The sequence below is a fragment of the Ochotona curzoniae genome, unplaced genomic scaffold, assembly GCF_017591425.1.
Source record: "Ochotona curzoniae isolate NIBS_2020 unplaced genomic scaffold, NIBS_Ocur_1.0 contig_43, whole genome shotgun sequence".
In the NCBI taxonomy this organism is placed as follows: Eukaryota; Metazoa; Chordata; class Mammalia; order Lagomorpha; family Ochotonidae; genus Ochotona; species Ochotona curzoniae.
In genome coordinates, this window is record NW_024466218.1 from 19,026,019 (window position 1) to 19,042,957 (window position 16,939).

At 48.2% G+C, this 16,939-nt stretch overlaps 1 protein-coding gene across 3 annotated transcripts in view; it reads right to left on the minus strand.

Moving 5' to 3' along the window:
- The window catches only part of LOXHD1 (lipoxygenase homology PLAT domains 1), a 147,119-nt gene that overhangs the window by 66,267 nt on the left and 63,913 nt on the right, over positions 1 to 16,939 (minus strand). For all 3 annotated transcript variants that reach the window (XM_040984720.1, XM_040984719.1, XM_040984721.1), the window contains exons 14-18: positions 15,723 to 15,883; positions 9,344 to 9,420; positions 7,375 to 7,571; positions 4,770 to 4,962; positions 528 to 688 (exon numbers count right to left, since the gene is read on the minus strand). In XM_040984720.1, coding sequence (XP_040840654.1) covers positions 528 to 688; positions 4,770 to 4,962; positions 7,375 to 7,571; positions 9,344 to 9,420; positions 15,723 to 15,883 — 789 coding nt within the window. The remainder of the gene's footprint in view (positions 1 to 527; positions 689 to 4,769; positions 4,963 to 7,374; positions 7,572 to 9,343; positions 9,421 to 15,722; positions 15,884 to 16,939) is intronic.

Genomic DNA, 16,939 nt, shown 5'->3' on the forward strand with positions numbered 1-16,939 from the left:
AAACTCTGGTTTGACTAGTCTGGGGTATAGACAGGTCAACATTGTTTGTTAAAGTTCCACCGATGATCCCAACATGAATTTGGGGGTGAGAGCCGTTGATATAGGTCCAAGCTTTTCATTTCAGCCAAAATACCTTAGGTCCAGGAGAAAGCCTAACCTGCATCCCATATGAGGGTACCTGAGTTCAGTTTCTAGTTGCAGCTCCTGACTCCAGCTTCCTGGCAACACAGACCCTAGGGAACAGCAGTGATGGCTCAGAACTCAATCTAAGTCTCGCATGTGGGTAGCATGAACTCAAGGAACCTGCTTCGCAGGGTTGACATCAGCAGCAGGCCAAAAACAAGAACCAGAGCTTTGTGTCAAACCCCGATCCTCCAACATGGGACAACACAGGTATCTTAACCAGAGTTATAATTACTAAGCAAACTCCATCCCTTGGAAGTTCCTTCAAGGATGGGCACTGCCCAAGGAGATAGAACACCCAGAAAATCATCTGGCCATCCACACAGCTACCTTATCTCACGTACCTGGAATATGTCCTTGGATGCCCGATCAAACACCTTTGAGCGGCTGGAGAGGAAGAGCAACTCCGTCTTGCCTTCTTCGCCGTAGATCTGTATGTACACACGGGAAGTTGTGCCTGCACCACCCACATCACCCGTCCAAACCTCGACCTCATAGTGGATCACTAGGTGGGCAAATGAGGCAGAAATGCCACAATGAGTGATAATAGCAGCAACAATGACAAGAATAAATTAAAAATCTTCATGTTTGTTTCATGTGCCTAGCATCTCATAGACAATTTTATCTAACCCACTCCTACATACCAGGAGTGCCACTGTTCCCATTTTGCAGATGGACAAACTGATGCTTGGAGGAATCAAATAGGTGGTAGAAATAGCAGATCTAAGCAATCAGACTGCAGAGTGCAGCTATTGCCTGTATCCGTGTGGAGACTAGGAATGAGGAATAGCTAAATTACCAGCTGGTGTTCCCTGCCATGTACTTATCTGCTATGATTTCGATGTTTGTCTTCACCAAAACTCATGCTGAATTATAATTGTCATTACAACAGTATTAAGAGGCAGGACATCCAAGAAGTGACTAGGCCATGATGTCTCCACCTTGCTGGGTGAGAGTGGCACCCCTGTAGAAGCAGGAGTTGGGCTGTCTCCCACCTTTTAACCTGCTACCATGTTCTAACATCAAGGAGGTCCTCACCATGGGCTGGAACTTTAACACTGAACTTTTCAGCCTTCAGAACTGTCTTCCTCTGAGCCAGTGCATTCTTACAATGCTATTTGTTTCAGTCTTTTTTTAAAAAATATCTATTTGATAAACAGAGAAGGAGAGTGAGAGGAAGACAGATCTTCTATCTGCTGGTTCATTCTCCAAATGGCCAGAACAGCCAGGGTTGGGCCAGACCAAAGCCAGGAGCCATGCACTCCATCCAGGTCTCCCATGTGGATGGCAGGAATTTGATTATAAAAGCCACTAGCAGAGGGCTGGATTAGAAGCAGAGTATCTGGGGCCTGAACCAGTATTCTGATATAGGATGCCAGAGTCTCCAGGGACAGCTTGATCTGCTGCACCATAATGCCAATCCCAAGCATTTCCATTTATTATAAAAGGGCACTTCTAAATGTTTGTGAAAAATGGAATTCAAATATAAGTTTGTTTTGGTGCAGAAAATTTAGAAATTGCTTTGTTTTTTTCAAAACATACATTTCTGTGAATTTTCTCAAGGCCCCTCTTGTGCATGGATTTCAGTTTTTCCTCATACCAAAATACACTTGCACCTTTACTCTGTTCCATTAAGGTTCTGAAGCTCCCTGGCGTGTTACCTAGTCTACAGTACATCCTGTTAGCGCAGCACAAAGTGAACTGAAGACACTATCCTGGGCAGTTATCACGGGCAGAAAGAATCAGTCAAAGGGTATGTTTTGTTTATTTTCCTTCTTTTCTGTAAAGGATGAAGGTTAAATTAACCACTGAGTTCACTTTACCAAGGGCACCTTTCAGATCCTGAGATGCTTCTGTTTTGCAAGCTGGAGATTGGGATTGTGCTGCACATATTCACCAGTAGGGGGCACTTTCCGAGGCAGCTCCAAAGGTCTTCCAGAACTCAGGGCCATATTTTATCCATGGAACTATTACAAAACTCCCCTTCTTGTACTTTGACAAAACACGTGTCTCTCCCTCTAGCTAAAGGCTGTTAGATTTGGCAAAATGATCTTTCACCTGGGCTGAAAGTTAAAAGTCCTAGCCGACACTGAAGAAGCTAAGTTGCAGATACCAGATTCAGGGAATGGCAGTGGTAGGAGGGCGTGTGACCTGAGAGAAGCCCCAACTCCTAGGCCTCGCTCTGTCTCAGGTCAGCAGCAGTTGAGTCACTGGAAATTAAAACATGGTTGCCTGAAATCAAATACTCAGCAACAAGGTCCAAGTCAAAGACATCTCAAAATAAAAAGGAACTTGCTTAAGAACAAAAAGACAGATGACAGAGAAGAGGGAAGACAATCAGAGGGTGTCTCCTAGCTAATCATCAATTCTAGAAAAAACAGAGATAACAATGGTAACGCTAAAATTCCCCTGCTTAAAAGGCAATGTTTCTAGACGGCTGGAACCCATGAGCTTCCGGAAGGATCAAAGCAAGTAAAATTACAAATGGGAGGCATGCCATGTCAAAATGTCAGTGGTAGAGGCAGGCCCCTGTAAGATCTGAGATAGGAAACCCCAAGAAGTAACCATAGAATGGGACCTGGAAGATGGAGGAGCAGTTTCAAGGGGAGGTTGAGTTCAGAGTTCAAAGTCCTTTCATAGGCGACCCAAAACAATCTGACTAATGTTCTTTATGGAAGAAGATACAGCAGGGATGTGGGCACAGTGACAACAGACCCTGTGACAACGCAGCAGGAAGGTGGTTGTAGGACCCCAGGAAAGTCACTTAGTTCCGGCAGCCCTTGCAGATGCACAGAGCCAGTGAGAGGTGTTGGTGACTAAGGTGACTACTCTGGGAAGAAAATATTGGGAATTTCACCAAAAAATGAAATGCAATCATCATACAGTAGGTGATTCAGTAGCAAATGATATTGACATAGTTTTAGTAATGTCAAGGTTTACTATTGATTTAACATTGATGAGAGCTACAAGGAGGGAAGTGTGTGTGTGTGTGCGCGCACACACCTGTTCACACCTGCCCATGCATCTACATGTAAGTACTGATGTATGCTAGCAGAGTTCAATCCTCCTCTCTCATTGTAGGAAATGAAAAGATAATGTCTAAGACTGGAAAAAAATGATAAGCATACTATAAACCACAGAGCTCAATTTCAGAGCAATGAGCTAAACTAATGAAAGCTGCCACCCCTGACAGGTGGACAGGGTGAGAGAAGGGATGGACAAAGGGATGATGGCTCCTGTTCTTCCCCTCCTTGGCCAGTACCTGCATCACCCTGATGGAAATCAAACTGTATGGTACAAAAAGACAAGAGCTGATCCTCACACTGCAAGTGCCATAACAGAGCACTTATCCACAGTAGTCTGGAAGCAACCAGGGAGAGGAGATCAAATGTGCACAGAAGACTCTACGGGTTCTGAAAGCAGCAGAGGCTGCTTGCCATTGGGTTGACTTACTGCGGAAACATCTGGGAGGAGTCTTGGCTGGTTGCTTTAAGGTAGAGGAGAGGGACACTGACTAACCACTTGGTTACGGCAGCCCTTGCAGATGCACAGAGGGTTCTGTGCCTCCGAGTCCCCCTGCATAATCTCAGAATCTCTGATCCCTGCCTTGATCCACAGCTCCCCTATGCCCTGCATGCCATGTTATCCTGATTTTTGCTTCCTCAGTAATCTCACCACCATATCCAAAATGCCCTCTGCCCCAGACCAAATGCTAAACCCAGGATCCCTTCCTTTCTGCTAGCCCTCTGCTTACGTGCTGTTATACCCCACCAGTTCTTGCTACCAGTGTCTAGATTACATGCAATGTCCACAGTACAAGGACCTTGTCTGGCTGGCTCACGGCTGTCTCTATAAAGCCCAGAGCAGTGTTGACAGGCAAATCCTCAATATGAATTTACTGAAGAAATAAATAAGAGAAAACAATTGTATTGCCTTAACCAATCTCCCTAGGAGAAGACACCATGTCTCAAATTCCTCCTACACAGGGTTGAGAATGTACATTTCCTGGGGCCAGGGCTGTGGCATAACAGATAAAGCTATCGCCTCCAATAGTGGCATCACATATGGGCACCAGTTCATGTGCTGGCTGCTGTACTTCCAATCCAGTTCCCCCACTGATGTGCATGGAAAACACAACAGAAGATGCCCCAAGTACTTGGAAGCTCCTGGCTCTGACATGGCCCAGTCCCAGCTGTTGTTGCTATCTGGGACTGAGCCAACAGACAGAAGACTGATCTCTCTGATCTCTCTCCCTCACACCTCTACCCGCTTCTACTTCAGTAGATCAATCTTTGAAGACAGAGAATGTATATTTCCTACTAATGTTGTTTGATTCCTTCATCCCAAAGAAAAAGCTTCAGGATGAAGTCCTGTTTTCCCATCTGTAAAATGAGCCCTGTTTGCATCCCAGAGCCATGGCAGCAGTCAATGGGAAGTCTCATTATCTTCCCCAGAGGGTCCTCATCTCTTATGGAGATAGGACCCCAGGAGCCAAACCCCCCTCCAGCCCTCTTCTTTCCCCAAGGCCCCTTGCCAAAGGGTGCAGGGCTGACAAACCCACCCTCCCCAGGAAACCACCTCCATACATTTCTGGATCTCCACGATCTCGCTTGGATAAAGCTCCACCTCCAGGCGCCCATCGGCCTGGTTCTTGTCCAGCCAGCGGTTGGCAGGGAAGGTGTACCGCTTGCCTTGGCGGGGCACGCGAATCTCAACACTGCCCAGGAACCAGCTTGAGTGCATGCCTGTGCTGTCGTGCCCGATCACTAGCCGGTTGATCTGAAAGGAAACCCCAGTGCAAGTATGTAACAATCATGTGAAGAAATTCGCATATCCCTACCCATACCACCCCTGTGCCAGACACCTACACAAACTACTAGGGTCTCCAGTTCCCCAGAAGACAGAGGAGCCGTGGAAGGACAGACTGGGCCCCAGCCCTGTGCTTGCCCCAGTAAACAGGTAGGGGAGCAGAAGAGAAACAAACTTGACAAGGTCTAATACACATTTTGATATCTTAGGTTGTAGCCACAAGAAAAAGCTCCTTCTCTCTTATGGCCACTGTGCTATCAACCTGGTTTGGTTTGAAATAAGACACCATAAGACATATTTTGACATTTCTTGACATGCCCCACCCACAGGTGACAGAACAAGCAGATGCCTGTCATGGTTCTGGGGACCTGTGAGAGTTCCCTCCTCTCACTTGCTTCCCAGGACCGCTTTGGAGCCTGCCTGATTTGCTGTTTTGTGTATTGGTATCTGTATCATCAGCAATCTAAAAAAGAGCAGAAGTGATCCTTATCACTGCCCTTACAGCTCCTTTAATTTTCAATATTTAAATGGCTTTTTTTGATGCTCTGCAATATTAATGTCAGGCGGTAATATCAGAGGGCCTACAAGAACCCTTCTAGCCCACAAATTCTCTTTCTCATGGTTTTGGAGGGTAAAGCCAGACAAGAATCTGGTGTCCAAAGGCCAGAAGTAGAAGACTGTTCATGAACAGTCCAGCCCTACTGTGGATCTGACAGGCAAATAGGTACCTCCTTGAAGCTGGAAACACAAACAGTATCACAACCTAGAACAAGCTAACCTGGTCCCCTGGGAACACCAGAAGGAAACAGGCACTGTGGACGAGGCCCAGGAGCCTCTGAGCGCTGGCCAAGGCCAGGGCAGAGCACTGCTGTCCTTCCATGGTATCAGGACTGTGGAGGCCCCAGGAAGGGGTTGGCTGAGAGGGTAGAGACAGGGGCAGGTGTCTTCTGTCTATTCTGACCAGGAGCTCCCTAAGGACAGTCCCTCTCTGCTGCAGCACTGAGCGCTGGACATATCTGAGCACTCCATGGGTTTGGGTGTCATCATCATAGCAAACATGACCAACAATCGCTTCAGGATGCTCCATTGTGATGAATGAGAAGAGTGAGGCATTGACTGAGGGTGAGGGACCTAGGCAAGAAAGGGAAGTGGAAATGCAGGGCCTCAGAACAGGTGGTTGGTAGCCAAAATCTGGGATCCCAGCTTCTTGTGCATATTCAGGGGTTTTTGGAAACACCAGGGTAGCCTAAATGCCCCCACTGCCACTCTCCACCCCTTGGAAGTCTCTTGTGTCTGCTGGCTGTTCCCAGACACCTTCTAGCAAAGGAACCAGCACTTTTACTCTACAATTATTACTTCAGCTTAGAAGTTTAAATATATTTGGATCAAGATAAACCTTTAAAATTCTTGATTTTCAAGATATAAATGGCATGGGATCTTTCTCCAGAGTGTACTTCAATGGGAGGAGAAATTTCCAGGGCCCAGAGAACCTAAAATATGGGGGAGAGGCAGGGAAGGTAGGCTGCTGACAGAAGGCATGTTACCATGGTATTTCCACCAGCCCACACCCCGAGAAGGGCAGGTGGGAGCTCCAATCCCAGCTCAGACCTCTCTGACAGCATCCCTAGTGCTTAAGTCCAAGGTCGAGATCTATGTCAGGTAAAATTAAGAAACAGTCTCTTCGGAACAAATCTGAGTCTTTTATGAGTCTCAAACTTAGCATATAAAGAAAACACTAACACAGCCTCTAACAGTTCAAGGTCTCTTGCTGGCATGACCCTCCCTCCCATCGAAAGTGCTTTACTGAGGAAGTTCAGGGATGTCAGAAGAGTTTACTGTTCTCGCCAACACCTGAGGATAGGGCCCATCTCCTCTGAGAGGAGGAGAGTCTAACTTTTGAAAAACACCAGTTAGCAAACCCAGGTGGGTCTACATGGACGAACTCCCACAGCCTGCTTTCTGCAACTTGCCACTTCCCATACTCTCCTGGGCCTGTTCACTCCTCACCCTCCCCTCACCCCAGGTCCCTAGTCTCCTTTTATAAATGCCTTGTAAACCTATACACCAATCAGCTGAGTTCAGCTCACCTGCCTCTTGTCCCCGACACAGTGCTAGGTTTCTGATCCAAGTCTGCCTTTCTCTTCAATGTCCAGCTTTGTTTGTCTTTGACCACCAGCAGACCACTTCTAGCAAGGCCTCTGGGAGTCTAGATAGATGGAGACTCTCAGGTGCCATCCCCTAAGGCAGCATCTCCCAGAGATGGCCTGCAGGTAGGCACTGGAACAATCCTGGGCTCGATTCCGGTGCACACACAAGTTGAGCCTGGGAAATATTCCCAGGCCTTCCTTTCACTGACCATATGAGCTTGAGGAGGACACTTACCGTTCCAATGTTCAGGGTCTCAAGGGTGAATTCATCCACCCGGCCACGTTCAAAATAGTCTTTGAGGTTGTTGTCAGAGACCAGAAGAACTTGCTTGATAGTGTCAGATTTGTCTCCATACAGCTTGATGTAGACTTTGGAATCCGTGCTGGCCCCTGATACATTCCCTGTCTTCACACTGATGTGATAGCGGAAGTCTGGCCAGCCCAAGACAGAGGGAGGCAGAGGGGTTAGTGTACATTCACAGGCAGCCAGGAGTTGGGGGCTGGGGCAGAAGGGTCATCTGCAGTGGGAACAGTGGCTGGGAGTCAAGAGTCAGGCTCATAAAGTGGGGGTTCATTTGCTGTCTGTGGAAGTCTCTTCATCTACAAGATCACAATTCTGACAGTGTCCTGCTTGCCCCAGAAGGTGCCAATATGCTGAGAACAGGACAGTGTGTGAGCCACAGGCAGGAACACCCAATTGAAAATACGAGAAACATTCTTAGCAATTGCTTGGTCTTGTGACATTGGGAGCAGGCAAGGAGGGCAGCCAGTTCTCCAGCCACTGATGTGCAGTCCTTCTGCTAAATATTCTGATCCCACTATTACAGGTGAGGGCTCTGGGGCTCATAAGGTCACGTGTTTGGCTCAGAGTGTCAACAGGAAGTCATCAAGGAAGAGCAAAAGCCAAGTGAGGCCCTCATGAGTCCTGTTACATCTCACAGCCAGTAGGGTTTGCATCATTGGGGTATGTGGAAGAAAGGTACAAGGACAGGGAAAGATGTGGGATATCGGGAGCTGACACCCCAAAGTCCTCTAGGTTCCCTCTGGTACTCATTTTGTGGGATGAGAAAGAAGCACTGAGCAGGTGTGCTATGCTCACATCCAGTCCCTCCCCCTCCTCCACCCCACACATGCTGCTTCCCTAGTGTCTGTTGGGAATAAAGTCATCTAGGCACACCTTGACCAGCCCTGCTGTTCATCTAGGCCCTGGCGAAGACCTGACCAAATCTACCAGGACATCCGAAGGTGCTGGGGGAATGGCTTCTGTCTGTGCTTGCTAACTGATAAAGCAGCATCTGGACAATAGACCTCCTCCTTCTGGAAACTCCATAAATCCATACACTTGGGACTGAGGGGACAGAAGGCAAGGGCCAGGGGAGGGGAAGCCGTGTCCACATGACGAGACAGGAGCTTGCTGGAGAGGAAGAGCAATGACATAAGACACAAACCTACATTCTGGTCCCAGCTCTGCCTGTGACTGCAGACCTGGGCTGATGAGTGTCTCCTTACCATGACCCTGGGCCCCCTTGTCTCCTGAGGGTTTTCCCAGCTCTCAACTTCATAATTACTAGTCCAGACACAAATCAAACATCCTAGCTCCACAGCTCTACTAAGTGACCTTAGGAAAGGTCTAACAGAAGCATCTTTAGCACCTACTCCAGGTCTCAATCTCCTCACCTGAGAAACGGGTACCATTGGCCCTGTCTTTCTTTACTGACAGGCTCAAATGGAAAAATAAGTGATAAACATGAGACATTGGTATGGCCGAGGGTTCTGCAGACATGTCTCTTTCATATTTTTGTCTAATGGTAATGATCAAACCAAGGCACCCAAAGAACTCACTTGTAAGGAAAACTAGAAGAACTCAGGACAATGCTTGGCATTTCTTACGTCCTCACCTCACAGTCCTTTAAAATGTTTCTTCTCCCAAGACCTGAATGGTAAGTGCTTGGTGCCATGCACAGGTGTTCTTGGCCTTGTCAATGCATGATTTCATATGCATTTAGGGCTGCATACCCAAGATCACAACGAGACTTTGTGCACAAAGACAGACAAGAAACTTCCCAAACTCCTCCCGGAGTCCCTCCCAGCACAGCCCTGCATGAAACGAAGCAGAGAACATGTGTTTTCTCAGCAGGTGCCTTCTGTTCAGTAAAGGAAGGGCAACTGTCTCAAAAAGGGAGCACCCACTGGGGTCAACTCACTCTTCAGTGTTGCGTTGCTGCCACTGGGCAGAAGCTCTCGGACTAGCTGCCCATCATCCTTATCCTTATCCAGCCACCTAGAGGATAAATGGGGAATGTTAAGTGCTTGAGTGAGTCAGGCAACATCCAAATATTCACACCACACCATCTGTGCAGTTACTGGTGGGCTCAGAGCATTGAACTCAGCCATGATAAATGACTCTATAAGAATGCCTAACAGAGCATCCCAAGCCAGGCTGGGGGTAAGGAGGACCTCCCTGAGGAGGGGATATTGGATGGGTGGCCAGGTATCAATTATGAAAAGAGGTAACAATATATCCCAGGGAAGAAGAGAACTCCCAGGAATGAGAAGAACACTTGTGGTCAGTGAACACAGAGAGTGATGGTGGGGGAGGGCAGGTATGAGGCTAGAGATGAGCACAGGGCAAAGTGATATGGTCTGTGGTAATTACTGTGACAAGCTGGCTCTAACAACCTCCCAAGTGCATGGCTCTGGGGTGCAGAAGACACATAAAGAGCAAGCAGGACACAGCTGATGAGAACTCCAGTCTAGAGAAGCCAGGTGAACCTGGCTGAGATCCTGAGAACCAAGGCAAGGACGGGAGATGGGCCTGAACAAGCACTACCACAACTGAGAGCAACAGGAAGGACTTACAGTGAAGGGCCTATGAGCTGAGTTCTCAAGAATGAATGAGGAAGCTGGGGCTATGCCCTGCAGGGCTGCGGACTCGTGGCCATGACTCCACCACCCTGTGAGAGAGAGCTAGTACCAATGCCTGCTGCTCACCCAGCGGAGAGAACTGTACCATTCACCTAAGAAACCTCTTTCCCATTGAGCATGGAGCCCCAGGTTGGGGTGTCAGTTCACAGTTCCAAGTGGTCTAAGCCTGTGTGCAACACAGTGTGAAAGTCAGCACTAACAGCAGTAGCAAAGATGCCCTCAGTGCTCTCAGGGCAACAGGGGAAACCAAGACAACGCCTCTCCATTCAACTATGCTCCGGTGACTGGCTACGCAGACCCATCCAACACATCTCTGAGAGGGAGGCGACTTCTGGCCACAGAGCCTGTAAACTACAGTTGTGGAGAATGTCTGACCCATGGGCCGTAGAAGGCACATGAAGGTCTGGTGCAACAGCCTAGTGGGTAAATCCTCACCTTGCATGCACCAGTAATCAATATGGGCACCGGTTTACATCCTGGCTGCTCCATTTCCCATCTAGATCCCTGCTTTTGGTCTGGGAAAGCAGTGAAGGATGGCTCAAAGCGTTGGGATCCTGCACCCACATGGAAGACACAAAAAAAGCCCCTGACTGCTTCTGTGGATCAGCTTGGCTCCAGTCATTGCAGCTACTTGGGGAGTGAACCTGCAGATGAAAGAGCTTTCTTTCTCCTTCTCTCTGTACATCTGCTTTTCCAATAAATATAAATCTTTTTTTTTTTTTAAAAAAAGAAGGCACACAAGATCATGTGTGATATTACCCTGCCTAAACAACTAAGTCAGAACTCAAAATCTAATGCTCTACAACAGGCTAATTGTTAAGCTGACAATTGTGCGGTCCTGCAAATGCTGTCACAACTACCAAAACGGCCTTTGGCAGAATAAAGGTCCCTTAAGGCACTACTTTGTCCCTGGGTCTCTTGATGCAAAATTCAGGCCTCCCTACTGCTATGCCAGCCCTTGCCCAGGACCAGCAGAAACCATACTGATCTTTCCAGCTCTTCCCGCTCAGGTGCCATCCTGACCAACACAGGATGGTCTCATATCCCACAGGACCTGGCCAGCAGTTGACTGTTAGGACACTGAAATGTTAGCGGACTGTCCAGTTGTTATACATGCTATGGGCTTTGGTGCTGCTAATCTAAAACCTTAGGGCAACGTTTAAGGGGCTGGCATTGTAGTACAGTGTACCAGGTACACTGCACCAGGACCCCATGTCAGAACACTGGCTCAACTCTGGCTACTCTGTATCTGATCCAGCTCCCTGTTAATGTGCTTGGGAAAACAGCAGAAGATGGCCCGTGGACTTGGGCCCCTGCTGTCCATGTGGGAGACCAAGCTAGATTTCCAGGTTTTTGCCTGGCCCAGATTTGAGAACTACAGCCATTTGGGGAGTGAACCAGTGGGTGGAAGACTTTTCTTTTCCTTGCTGCCTTTTAAATAAATTAATTTTTTAAAAATCAAGCAAAACATTTGAGATCCAATATCTGGAGATACAGTCGTGGAATTGTGTGTGCTGAAGACAGGGGAAACTGGGGGGTAGGGGCTGCTAGCTATAGTTCCCCAGATGAGTCCATTGGGAACTTTTGCATCGTGTATAGCAGAGGCTGCTCTCACAATTCCCAGTCATGGAGATCACAGAAGAAAAGCTCATGAGCTCCCCAGTATCATGAGTTCCAGGGTGGGGTGGACTGTGAAGCAGCAGCGTCCTGGGACATGGAAGAGCTCCATCTACTCTCCCTTCCCATCTTTACCACTTCTCCATCTCCAGCCCCTCCCTGGCTGGAAAAGGAAACCATGACTTGTCACTTCATTTCCACCTAAATACTTGCAGGGTATTAATAGACATCTCCAAATATAGCCGTTTTCTTTCAGCTTCAAACACTTCAGCCCAGTTTTGGAGTGAGATGTTTCTGAACAGAGAAGGTGGTCTGTTAGGGAATGCATTGCTCTTTCTCTGGGCTCACAGGAGTGTGCAAACGCTTGTGTGCACATGTGCTCCCCCCCCCCCCACACACACACATCCCTGCTGTCACTAAAATCTTCCTACTCCTCTGTTCTAGCAGAGAAGTAGTTCTGGTCAACGGGCTGAGTATAAGCACAGGGTCCTGAGTTGACAATGTGAGATTCCACTTTCTAGAATATATACAGAGTCAAGAAGGACTGTGGACTGCTGGGAGGCCCAGATCCTGCTCTGCCTTCATCAGCCTGCATCATCTTAAGTTCCAGCTCCCTGTCAAGTGCAATCCTGTTGGGTGTTCACCATCACTGTACAACACATGGTAGTCAGAGTGGCACAGAAGACCACTCACTGTTAAGGAGTTAAGAGCTTCGGTCAAAGCTTTGTAGCATGTTCCTGAGTCTGTGGATGCATTAAGGTGAACTTTGTCAATCAACAGACCTTGGAAAGATTTTCTTAACCTTGGAGCAATGAAACCAGCAACTTCTGAGAACTACCAAAACCACTCAAGCAACACACTCCCAACACTCTTCTCCACATCAGGGTCTCTAAAGTGTCAGCAAATTACCATTCCCCATCCCTGAGTGCTGATATAATTTGACAGCGAAGAATGGCCCCCCTCCCTCTCCTTCCCTGAAGACATAGGAGTAAAAAACAACAACAACAAAAACTGAAGCATATGTCTTACCCACCTTAATCCATACCTGACTCTCCATATTCTAATCAGAGGCCAACATGGGCATGTATTCCTCTTAACTATGTGAACAATATTGAGAACAAAATTTAAAAACACACGCGAGAGATGTGGCCAAAGTCACTCAACACCCCAGTACCCCATCACCATGATTGCAGCAATAACAGCCCTACTTCTTTCAAATCTCCTTTCCTGATCTTTTCTCTACTTCCTAACTGTGCTGGGGCCCAGTCCTCACCAGTTTTCTTCCCTCCACTCTCCAGAATGGCCTCCTGCACTACCTGATCCTTTCATGCCAACTCTATGTTCTCATTGCCTCTGTGTTCTCTATGTTTTCATGCCAACTCTATGTATGATAGTCCCTGTACAACCCTCAGCTCTTCCTCTTGGCTCTGATGCATCTCTGACCTAACACCTGCCAGCTAGACCTGCACGCTCCCACCTGCTCCTCAGCTGCCAACAATTCCTCCCCAGGCTCTACACTTCAAGTCGTGGGTGTGATTTTTGACCCTCCCACCAAAGGCAGAACCCAGCAGATCCTTTGAAACCCACCTCTAGGACCTTCTCTGGTATAACGCCTTATTCCCACCTCCACAGCCACCATGAAGAGCCCGGCTGCCATGTTGGAAAGAGCACCATGCTGAAGACCTAACTCCAGTACCTCAAAAGGAAGATGGCCTTATTAGAAATAGGGCCTTCACAGACAGAATCAAGCTGAAAGGAGGTCCCTGGACTAGCTCTAACCCAATGTGACCAGTGTTGTTAAGAAAAAAGAAGGAATTTGCATACAGCAAGGGATAAGCACAGAGGGAAGGTGATGTGAAGAGAAGCATGGAGAGAAAGCATGTACACATCGAGAAATTTCTATGGCCCCCAGGAGAGAGGCTTGGGCAGATCCTGCTCAAGGAGCCACAGAGGGTGTGAGGTCTTGCTAACACCTTGTTACCCCTCCAGCCTCCAGAGTTCTGACACAATGCACCTCCAACTTGACGTTCCTGGCAATGGCAGTCCTAGAAAACCAATAGCCCCCGACCCTAGTCTCCTGCCTGTTTGCTTTCTGGAACCCTTGCAGCCTGTGTCCCCTGTCCAGGTACCAAGTCCTCCCCTCAGGTGTGAGAGGTCAGCAAGCCTGCCTGGCATTGGCCTTTCACCCCGTTTTTTTGGTCCACCTACTTCAATCTCAATGGACTGGAGAATACTCAAGTTTATTTCCCCTATACTCTATATTTCATCTTGCATCTAATTGCTCCTCTCCATCTCTGCCCTGCCATCTTGGTAAGGCTCCTTCATCCACCTCTTCCCTCACTGTGTATTTCCCCACACACCATTCTTCAGTTTCTCTTCTGGACCACAGACTCCAGAAAAGAAAACAAGACCTCAGTAGGTACAGATGGAATAAAAAATGAGAGCTCTTCTATCCAGTATGCAGCCAGTCAACCTTCCCCTCCAAGAGTCAGGTGAACAAGTTGATGGTTGACTTAAATGGAAAATATTCCCCTGCCCCTTGGCTTGAAACTTTGGGCTGACTCCATGCCTCCTCGTGCCCCTTCCTCCTTCTCAATCCCTTCAACCCACACAGAACACCAATTGTCAATCTCTACAAGATACACCCTCAGCTCCTCGTCCCATGTCTCACCCACTTCTCCAACCTACATGGCTCATCCCCTATCTCCTCTCTATCCATCAACTTTCTTACCCCCCAACCAGGCCAACTCTGGTTCCATTGCTTCCCAGAAGTCTTCCTCAGGTTCCTTCTCCCTTACTCAGCCTTCCTCTATCAGTAGTAGTCATTTGGAACTGCCTGAGTTATTACTTAGCTTTTCAATGTAATCCCTTGCAAGCCCAACAGTGGTTATGCCTAGAAGACTGTGGAGCTGCTTGTCATTGACATAAGTTTCACATCCAGAGTCACCAGGTGTCCTCCAGGGCGCTGAAATGGCTCTATGAGCTTGTGGCTGGGAAAAAATTCCATTGGAGCCACATGTGCTCAAGGAAGCATGTGAGTGCATTTGTATGACAACATGTTGACAACTGGGCACATGCCCATTGGTGCAGGCAGCCTCAGGATGCCCTATGCCAACCCTGCTGAGGGGTGTGCATGATAGCTTAGTGAAAAATCCAGCACTCACTCCAGGAACTGGGATGTGATGAGCCAAGGGCGGGCCCCAAGTCTCCAGCCAATCCTATTATCCTCACCTCCCAGACACTGCTGTGGGTGAAAGTAAAGGACCAATCGGATGGCACAGAAAAACACGGACATTGCTTCTCATTCTAAAGTGTCACCAGCAGGGACTTGTTAAAGGAGCCAAACCTTGCTGAGAGAAATGTCCAAATACTTAAGGAAAAGAAAAGGTGGAAGGGATGAAAGCAAACAAAGCTAGCTGTAAAAGATGGCAATAGGGAACAGATGTAGTCAGAAGGGTCAATCACCTAAGCAACACCTTTGGTTCAAATGCTTAGTCTGGCATGGAACCCACTGTGAATTAAGTTTAAAATTGCCCACTTTGATGCCAGTTGTGACACTCCCCAGGGTTCCTGGAATTGAGTCCCAGCTCTACCTCTGATTCCAACTTCCTGCTAATGCAGATCCTGGGAGGCAGCAGGTGATGCCAATGGCTGGGTTTCCACCACTCATGCCCCAGTCCAGGGTTACTGTAGACGTATGGGGAATGAGCCAGTGAATGGGAGTTTATCTTTCACACACAAAGAAACACTCCAGAAATTGTCAAATTTTATCATGAAAAAACCCTACCTTTTGTATAAAAGTAGAGCCAACCGGCAGTGCCCTAGTCCAGATACCACACCAAGATTTCATCGGCGTGGGGTAGGGTTCAGGGCATGAGGCTGAGGTCTAAATGTTCCCATCAAGGACACCTGGCTCTCACGCCATCCTAAGCCTTAGGTTTTTACATTGTTCCCTGGTCTGAGCAGAAGGACTGGAACTTCCCCAAACTCAGGTTTCCTGGCCTAAGCTGGAGAACATCAAAGCAGATGGGACTTGGATACCTGAGACAAGGAAACTCCACGTTGTCACTTTCAGGCTGTCCCTCTTCTCGCACCAGCACCCGGTCCACGTACCAGCCACTGCCAGAGCCTTTGCCATCGTGTCTGATCCTCACTCGCCTCACCTTCCTCATGGTCACAGATTCGATGGTGAATTCGTCAGCCTGCAGCAGGGAAAGGCAGAAAAGCTAGGTGGGTGGTGTCTGCCCTGGGACACAAACACCAAGGGAAAAGAAAGGTCCAAAACGCCAGAGCTGATGGGTTGGGGCCCTGCCTTTCCCAGCCAACCAAGACAGAGACTACCCATGAGAATCAACTCTGCTCTCTGCCCCCAGCTTTTCTCACTCCTTGAGGTCTGCCTTTATTGGTTAAGCAGGGGTCATTTTGGGGTCATTCCCCAAGATGTCCTTTTAAAAGGCAATTCCCCCTGGAAGGAAGAATGCAGTCAGCTGTTATCAGTAATTAACATGCATCATGAATTAATTCTTTGGCTAATCTCCTGCACTTGTGCTATAGAGGGATTCTGGCCTCCTTCCCAGGAGGGAAATGACAGGAGTTGATGGGGAGAGGAGGTGCAGGTGCACTCCTGAATTTCACTGCACAGCCTACCACTGAGACAGCAAAAATGCAATAGGGACACTGAAGATGCATTAGATGGACAAAGAAGTTAGGAGGTAAGGAAAGGAAAGAGTGGAAGTGGGCAGATGGGGAGAGAGGCACAGTACAAGGCTGTGTGCAGGAGTGCATCCCCACCTCATGTCCCCACACAAAACTGCATCCACCTGCAACATCCTGCTAGGACTATTGTTGCCACTAGAGCCTTCAAATGACTGTGATCCCAATTACCCAAGTAGCTTAGACTGGTCTCAGAGGCGGTCTGCTACTCTCATGCCAGGACTTGCCCTGTGCTTACCAAGGAAGGGATGACAGCCCGCAGGTCCCCCTCATCTACCAAGTCCCTGAAGTGGGGGTCCACCATCACTTTACAGCAACAGCCACCCTTTCCTGCGCATTGTCTTTGTGCCATAGGCCAGTTCTGAGCCCAATGCTGTATGCCTACCATCCTAACCAGCCACATTCAGGGATCCTCATCTGCTTTGTAAAGTAAACTGAGGCTCAATGAAAAGGTATATTGGCCCAAGGCTGGGTTTTTCTCCAGGTCTTCCCCATCGACCCCCATTTCTCTACAACCTTTCTCCATAAACCCATTTGATGGATGG